Source organism: Carica papaya, chromosome 4 (assembly GCF_054855325.1).
Source record: "Carica papaya isolate Zhongbai chromosome 4, ASM5485532v1, whole genome shotgun sequence".
Classification (NCBI taxonomy): domain Eukaryota; kingdom Viridiplantae; phylum Streptophyta; class Magnoliopsida; order Brassicales; family Caricaceae; genus Carica; species Carica papaya.
Genome location: NC_142312.1, coordinates 9,410,796 through 9,419,659, shown reverse-complemented (window position 1 = coordinate 9,419,659; position 8,864 = coordinate 9,410,796). Strand labels below are relative to the sequence as shown.

The 8,864-nt window shown below is 33.3% G+C and overlaps 1 protein-coding gene across 1 annotated transcript; it reads left to right on the top strand.

Annotated features, from left to right (window-relative positions):
* Positions 1–2,939: 2,939 nt before the first annotated feature.
* On the top strand, positions 2,940–8,730 carry LOC110806489 (uncharacterized). Its single transcript, XM_022031375.2, has 2 exons — positions 2,940–3,376; positions 6,785–8,730. Exons 1-2 carry the CDS (start codon positions 3,260–3,262, stop codon positions 8,042–8,044), a joined length of 1,377 nt encoding a protein of 458 aa, XP_021887067.1. The 5' UTR covers positions 2,940–3,259; the 3' UTR covers positions 8,045–8,730.
* Positions 8,731–8,864: the final 134 nt, after the last annotated feature.

Below are 8,864 nucleotides of genomic sequence, written 5' to 3'. Positions count from 1 at the left end.
GGAAATATTCGATGCATCATAAACACACAAAAACCAAAAAAAAAAAAAAATCATGTTAAAATATTCTAAACAAGAAATTTGTTTATTTAAAAATGATAATCAGTGTGAAAAGAACCCAAAGAAATCAACAAAAATGGGTAAGCTTTTTACAAGCCATAGTGGATCATTGACTCACTTTTTGTCACACACTAAAAATAATGCGGTACAAAAAGTTACCAAAATCATTTATTTGGTCTTCTCAAATTGTTTTATCTACTTCCTAAAAGTTCAATATTATTTTGAAATTTGGGCATAGTATAATTTTATAAATGATTATATTTCTATTAATTCATAAATTATACAATGAGAATATTATTATTACGTAAATAGTATTTATTTATTTTTACGTAATGAGAGAATTAATTATTAAGATTTCAAATAATTTTGAATTAGCGACAAATATTTAATATATAAATAATGACAAATTTTAATCTTTCCATGTTACTAAGTGAAATTTGTCAATATGAGTTGTGATTTTAACAATGAAGTTAAATATTGATTGATAATTCGTAATCATGGTAATAAAGAGTTAAATATTTAATATCGTGATCATGCAAACGGGAGTTAAAATATTAACCATATTAATATATAAATGTGATATGAACTAATTTTGATCTCCTGCTGTCGGTAATAAATTAACGTGCTATTTGTAATTATCGGATTCGTATCATTAGTTTACATCAGAGATAATTTTTTTTTATTTTTTATTTATATAAACATGTATATTTAAATTCAAGATATGAAAATATATATATTTTCAAGCATATCTTTAACGAGATTTTATATATATAAAAAAAATACAAATTAAGAGTTCAAAAAATTTATTTTGAGTATATGTATTTATAAAAGTAGATATATCATTTTTTTTTTTACACGACAACAACTAACTATGAAGTATTAATTATTTATAAATTGACAAGCTTATAAATTATTATTTTTTTCTTTTTAAATTTTAAATATGAGACTTATATTGTGAGAATTTTAGAATAAAATTGTCACAACTTATATGATTAGTAAATTTTATATATTTGTATGAATATAAAATTGTGAGCGTTACATATTCTATGAAATAGAATGGGACTTAACTAATAAAAAAATTTAAGTTCAAAACTTTTAATTTCAATTGTAGATGGTATTATAATTATATAATTACTTTCTATATATAAACATCATGTGATGGGATAAAAATTGAAGAATAAATCAGCTAAATATAATAATTTTTTTTTTTTATTAGAAATTATATTTCCTTTGAAAATAAGCTACGAGCATTTTGTCATGAAGAGAGAAGTTTGTTCTGGCTTATCTTATTGGCATGAAAGGTTCAGTGAAAGGTCCGGTTTTAAGTGCTGTTTGGTTGTTGAGAGAGAAAGTCCAAGCTTGAAAAGAAGGAAGACCTGAGACAATTATAAAAGAAAGTTTTAAGGGTCATAAACGACAGCGTTTTTTTTATATCACGGGCGATGTGTATGTATGGGCTAGGTAAGAGGTAGGAAAAGCAAGCATGACTTCACTGTGTGTGGACCCAATTGGTAATCTGAATCTCTTAGTACTCTCCTCCGTAAACAATGATTTCTCAAAGTGTCAAAGCTAGGCTACAACCCAAAAAGTCTCTTTTGGTTTCTCCATACCTTTCTAATTTCTTTTTACAAATTTTCTTGGCCACGTGGGTTTTTTTTTTTTTTTTTTTTTGGTGCAAGCAACTTTTTTAATGCATGAATTTCACATATTAAGTAATTAACTTTTGTTGTTTAAAAGAATCACACGAAGGTAATAACCTTTTTGACATGTTTGGAAATGAAGCAGAGTGGTAATTTTGAACACCAATTGGGTAGTATATTCTCATGTAATAAGCACTTATTATTATTATTATTGTCTTTTGTGAAAGTTTCCATAAATTTAGGCACGTTTGATTTAGACAAAAAATATTAAGTTGTAGATTAATTTTTTGAATTAATAATATGATGAGGTTTGCAATCTCAATTTCTCCTTTGCCCCATTAACTTCAGAGTAATCCTGGAATTCTAAATTAATGAAAATAATTTTGTAAAGGTGGGTGGGGCCAATCGACGAATTTTAAGGGATTGGACCGGGCCCCACTTTTCATCATCACAGCCATGGACAAGTGTACGTCCACACGTGTGTCCCTTTTGACAATTACAATAAAATTTATTTATTATTTATTCAACCAACAAAACTAACGCTTTCTCCATTTCATTTACCAAAATGCCCTCCAACCCTCCACAAATTACAAACCCACTCCCTTCCTAAATCAACAACCAATCTCATATTTGTAAATTTCAAAATTAATTGTTTCATATCTTTATTTTTATTTTTTGGTCATGAAAAATGATTCTTTTTAATTTTTAATATAAATATGTACAATCATATAAAAAAATCTTTAATTATTATTTAATTAATATTTTGGAGTAGGTTAAGTTACAAGCAATAAAAAAAAAATGCACGTTTTTTATATTAATTTGCATAACTTTTTTTTTTTTTTTATAAAAAACAAACACTGTATTATGTAATATAATAATAATAGTAATAATTATGATGATAATAATTGAGAATTAATAATTTTTAATAAATAAAATAAAAAATTCTTATTTAATTATATTGGCATTTCGTGGGTTGGGTGAAGCCCCACCACCACGCATGTTGTTGCAAAGAGTATTTTGATCCGGTCAATTAAATAATTTATTATTCTTTAAAAAAAAAAAAGAAAAAAAATTAAAATCTCACGTGCAAAATTAGAAAAAGGGGGCATGTGAGTAAATACGAGCAAAATACAAGGGTATATTAGTAAAAGTAAGATTAGTATTCGATTAACGAAAATTAAACCTTAACATAAATCCGGGTGGATCTTGGATAATCAAGTCATTGCCGTGTTTGACCTCTAAACCGTTACTTACACACAACATATATGTATACATAAGAGGGGAGAGAAATTTGCAGAACAAGATTTAAAAGCGAGAAAGCGAGAAAAGAGATTATCATTTATGGACTGATAAATTTTCTTTTCTAATTTAGGTTGGCTACTTCTACAAATCATACTCACCACCTTTCTTCTTCCATGGCTTGATCATGATCTTTTCTTTGTCTCGTCAAATTTCCTCATTCCTTTCCCGGGATTTTTGAAAGGTATAACCGGAAAGATTCGATTGTTTCTCGGGAAAATTGCGTCCTCCTTGAGCAGGAAAAGAGCTGAAAGAAAGCAGAGATGAGAAGTGCCAATGGAGACTCCAGAGCTGTAACCCCGACCGCTTTGGAAACTATAAACGCTGCTGCTACTGCGATCGCTTCAGCTCAGAATCGTGTTCCTCAAGCTACGGTTCAGGTCACATAATTTTCCAACTTTATTTCTTATTTTTTCCTTTTCTTATTCTCTTTTTTATTTCGTCGTCTTAGTTGTTTTTTCTTTTACTGAATTTGAGTATTTTTAAGTGTTGTTTCTTTTTAGATTAAATTATAAGCTTTGAGATCTGTTGATTTTATTTCCTAGTTTGATATTTTCTTATTGTCTATCTGTATTGGATTTTCGCTGCCCGGAGTTGTGTTGATCATTGTTGACTGTAGCATGGCCTGATGTTGATTGATTGTTTTGTTTAATCATTGCACAATTGTTAACCATGCTATTTTCTGAAGTTTTCTCTTTTTTCCTTCCGGAAGAGATTGTCACTGTTTCCAGAACTAAAATTTTTGAGACACTTGAATGTTATCACCTATTGTTGTTGCTGATTTTTCATGAGGGGCTGACCTGTTTAGGAACAGAGCGTGTGGTTTCGGCTCAAGAGTTTGATCACCTTTTACATGTATTTTTATGACATGGGTACACACAGGGTTTAACCTATTTGTTGATTTGAACTTCTGGTTTTGTCTCAAATGTTGTGAATAGCGTAAATTTATTTCTTGTCATACTGTTGCAATAAATGTCATTTCTTCTTTGGTTTTATAATCACCTTAATCTTGTAAGATCTTCAAAAGCACAAAATTTCAGTCCCTGGCTCCACTAAAGCAGAATGAAGAAGAAATTTATGCTGAAGTGAATCAGTTCTAATTTCCTGTGGTCTGTTCCATTCAGCTCCGTTATACAATAAAACAGTTGTTCAAAAAAAATTGTCCTCTTACAATGAGTTTAATACAAATTCCAACTCTACGGAACAGAAATGAAAATTTAATACAAAACATAATAAAAATTTAAATGAAAGTAGATAATTTAATGTCTAATTCAATATTAGGTACTCTTGCAATTGCTTCCATGACAATTAAAATTATAAATACGTAGTTGTGAATTAGTTATAATTACACTTGATTTAGTTATGCATCAGACATATAAATTATGACTAATTTCTAATAAAGGGAATACCATAAGTTTAAAACAGAATATTGGTGTTTTTCTTTGTTTTTTTCTTGTTTACTATAAATACTGTGTACACCCATTTCGCCAACAGTTTTTCTTTCAACATAACTCTAGGGATAATCTGTCAGCAATTGGAAAATGCTTTTTCCTCTGGTTATTTCTGAGATGATGAATCGGTGTTGGAGTAGAGTTGGATTCTAGATTTGGAGTTTAGCAATAAAGGGTTATAGTAGAAAACTGCTTTGTCTTCTGAACGAAAGAGTTAGCAGAGCTAATATAAGGGACCTATATTTTCTGATGATCTTTGTGTGGATTAGTTAGGTAATACTAATGGAGTGACAGCAAATGACAAGCCATAATTCAATGCCGCTTAGATATCTGCAAATTTATGTTTCCTTCACAACCACAAGTGCATGAACTTTTGCAGCTGGCGCTAAATTTTAGATATTTGTCATCATCTTCTTTGCTATTTGGGTTCCTTCTGTATCATGGACATAGAATAAAAATAGGAAAACATCCATACAATTCGACAAGTACGCCAACTGTTTGTATTTTAATATGAGTACACAGATCTGCTGCAGTCCTGAGTGTCCAACTGGTGAAAATCATGTTCTGGTGCACTAGATTCTCTCTAGCTTCAGTCAGTTAGATTCTCTTGCGGTCATATCTCTTTCATTTTGTAAATTATAGCCAAGTATAGAAGGTTGAATTAAAAACGGGATCATACAATTCCTTTTGTTGGCTTGTTTATTTCTTTTTTTTAGTTCATGAAAATGTGGAAGGCCAGTTCATCTCAGTTAGGAAGATATATAAACCTCCTTTCTGATAGACTTCTTTGATCATATCATGTAGGAATATGGATTGGCTATCAAGTATTATCTGCAATTTTCTTTTCCATGAAATGATCCGAAGTCCTGGAATAAGGCCAAACTGTAATTAGAAAAGCCATAACTGAATTGCCTTTTATCAGTTGCTGTTATTGATTGTTATGTTATGCTTTGACATATGAAACTGGAAGCATGGGGATTAAAGTTTTCAGGGAAGACAGAATGGAAGAAAGTGGGCTGTATAACACATGTTTGATCCAAAATGTTCAGTCTTTTCTAATTTTGCCAGTTTTTTCTTCTCTCTTTCACTCTTCCTCCCTCATCTCTGCTCGGTTTGTCATTTTAGTTCTCACCTTCTTATTAAGGTCTTTTCTTCTTTACTACAGACTGTTTGCTACTGTCTTCAACTTTGTCTTTCAACTAGATGTATAATCTTTATATTTACTGTCTAAAAATTTGTTGAAATTAATTATGTTTTCTCTAGGTCGTGTCACTCAAGTGTATGTGTGTTGGAAAGGGGATATATCTTCATATTGCTCACTCCTCTTTATGCTTAGCAGGGGACTGTTTGGAGTCATTTTCCTTTTATTTTTGTATGGGATTCAGAGGTGTCGTTAATTAATCCTTGTTTCCTAGAGCTTTTGGACAGAAACACTAATCAATGAACGTCATAGTTTTCCAAAGAAGAAAACCTTTTTTTTGGCACTATATTTTATTCTCTTCTTCTTGGCTTCTTGGAGAAATGGATTGACCTTTGGGACGCATAATGACCAAGAAGATGAACTTGGATTTGTAGTAAACATAAAAAATATCCTGAAATTGTTCTTGATTAATGTAGACACTGATGGGTTAAGAGTCATTCTGGCAACTTCAGGAACAGAAAAAGCTATTGAGCATTGAAAAACATTATTGCATAAAAAAGGGGGTGAGATAGGTGAGTGTATTATCCTAAAGTAGTGTGAAAAATAGAGTAAAGGCTAAAGAGGATACTTAGTTTTATCTGTTAGTGTATTCTTTGTGCACGCAATAATTGGAACTATTTTTGCTGTTTTGCTATAAGTGGCATGACGTGGCAAATCAGCAGAGCAAGAGTCTAAGAGGAATTACTGAAGTGATTACTCTCAGTATATTGATTTAGCAAAGTGATCTGAAGTGCTTTTGCTGCTCATTCAATAAATCATTCTCAAACCAGAGAACAATTTACCTCTTCATGGAGTTAAATTTGGTACCTTCCACGTCTGATGCCAAGGAGTTTCCCTGTTTATAGTTCGGCTCTCCATGACTTCGAGTACAGAGACATTAGTGAACTGCAAACTTCCAAGATTGCCATATCACAAATCATAAATTTTTCCTTTTAACTTTTTTTTTGCAATTATTGTGTTGATCATATATTGTTTTAATTGGTAAAAGATTTACAGAGCTTCTGTTATCTGTAAGGTTTTTTTTCTTCTTTCCGTCCTCAATTTTAGTAGATATCAGCTACTTGATTCCTAATTAGAAGGAAGTTACTTTAGCGTTATGTATTGACTAATTTCCATTAATTCTTTTATCTGTGCAGAGGAGAAGATGGCTTAGCTGCTGGCATTTGTACTGGTGTTTTGGATCTCACAAACACAGAAAACGAATTGGTCATGCTGTCCTTGTTCCTGAAACAACAGCCGTCAGGTCTGATGTTCCTGAAGCTGGAAATCCGATCCAAGCACCTGCTATAACACTTCCTTTTGTTGCACCTCCCTCCTCTCCTGCATCTTTCCTGCAATCAGAACCTCCCTCTGTTACCCAGTCTCCAGCTGGCTTGTCCCTCTCTGTGTCTGCAAATATGTATTCACCAGGTGGGCCTGCTTCTATTTTTGCAATTGGCCCTTATGCTCATGAAACCCAATTGGTTTCACCACCTGTTTTCTCAACCTTCACCACCGAACCTTCAACTGCTCCTTTTACTCCTCCCCCTGAATCTGTCCACTTGACTACACCATCCTCACCTGAGGTGCCATTTGCTCAGCTACTTGACCCAAATCTCCAGAATGGTGGGTCTGGTTTGAGATTCCCATTATCCCATTATGAATTTAACTCGTACCAACTTCATCCTGGTAGCCCAGTTGGCCAATTGATCTCACCTAACTCAGGGATATCTGGTTCAGGCACTTCCTCACCTTTCCCTGATGGTGAGTTTTCTGCTGGCACCCTCCTGTTTCCTGAGTTCCGCATGGGTGATCCTCCTAAGCTCTTAAAGCTTGATAAGTTTTCTAGATGTGAATGGGGACCGGTGCAAGGTTCTGGAACTTTGGCATCAGATGCTGTCAAGTTAACACCTTGCAATGGTTTTCTGCTGAATCCTCAGATTTCAATGGTTCCATCAAATCCACCCCCAGGCAGTGGATGTTGTAACAACCAAATTGTGGTTGATCATAGAGTTTCATTTGAGTTAACTTCTGAGAATGTTGTAAGATGTGTGGAGAAGAATCCTAGAACCTTGTCTGGAGATGTACCAAAATCTCTACATAATGAAGCAGCAGTAAAAAGACAAGAAAAATCAAGTGAAGTGATAGACAATAGTGAGCATTCTCTAGGTGAAACATCAAATGGAACACCAGTAGAGGCGCCAGAAAACGGGGAAGATACAGCACAGCAGCAAAAGCATGGGTCAATGACACTCAGTACTATTAAGGAATTCAATTTTGACAATATAGATGGAAGAGATTCCCACAAGTCGATTGCAGGTTCTGACTGGTGGGCTAATGAGAAGGTTGTCGGAAAAGAGAGTGGGCCCACTAGGAACTGGTCATTCTTCCCTGTTATGCAGCCAGGTGTTAGTTGAGGTAACGGTAAGGGTTTCACTTAGTGCCCTCTTTGTTCCAGGAAGAATGGAACAGAAAACATTGACAGTCCTAATTCAAAGGATAGGCAAACTTGGGCTTTTATTAGAGATTATAGGGCTTACCTATTCATGAAGGCTGTTTTGTAGTCCTTCAACTAGAATAAAACAAGAGCACAGAAGAATCCTTTGCTAATCTAATTTGGATAACGGGCTACATGTAGTCCTCTCTGGTGGAGGCAGGGTCTCAGATTGATAGCAGTTCTTAGGCATGCACCTTCACTCGTCCGAATGTAATTACTGCATTTAGAGAAGGAATACAGATTAACAGCAGTTTCTTAGTTATGAATCTTCGTCTTTCCCTAATCTAACTAATGACAGTGATCAACAATAATTTGAAGGAGGAAGATGAAAGATTAAACATTCTGGTACCTGGATGCTCTTTTTGCTAACTGATTCATGGGATTTCTCTTCTCTCAACGCCCAAATGCAGCTACAGCTTTGAAATTGGAGTGCCTAGTTAAAACTGTTATGTTTGTTTAGCAATTTCCCAACGAGGTTTGTGTCCATCAAATGTACAAACCCAGAAGAAAGGCTGTCTCTGATTTTTGTAGTGTTATCAACATTGTTATACTAAGCAGATATCCAGTTTGTAAAACTTTTAGTCCAATGACTTCCTATTGCTGGAACTACTACTTGCCTTATTTCTTTATTTATTTTTTATTTTGTAAATTATTTGCTTGATAGGTAAAATCAGAAACGTAGAAAATCCCAGTTTTAGCGGAAGCAAGCAGGCAAAGGCAATTCCAATTTCCTTCAACAA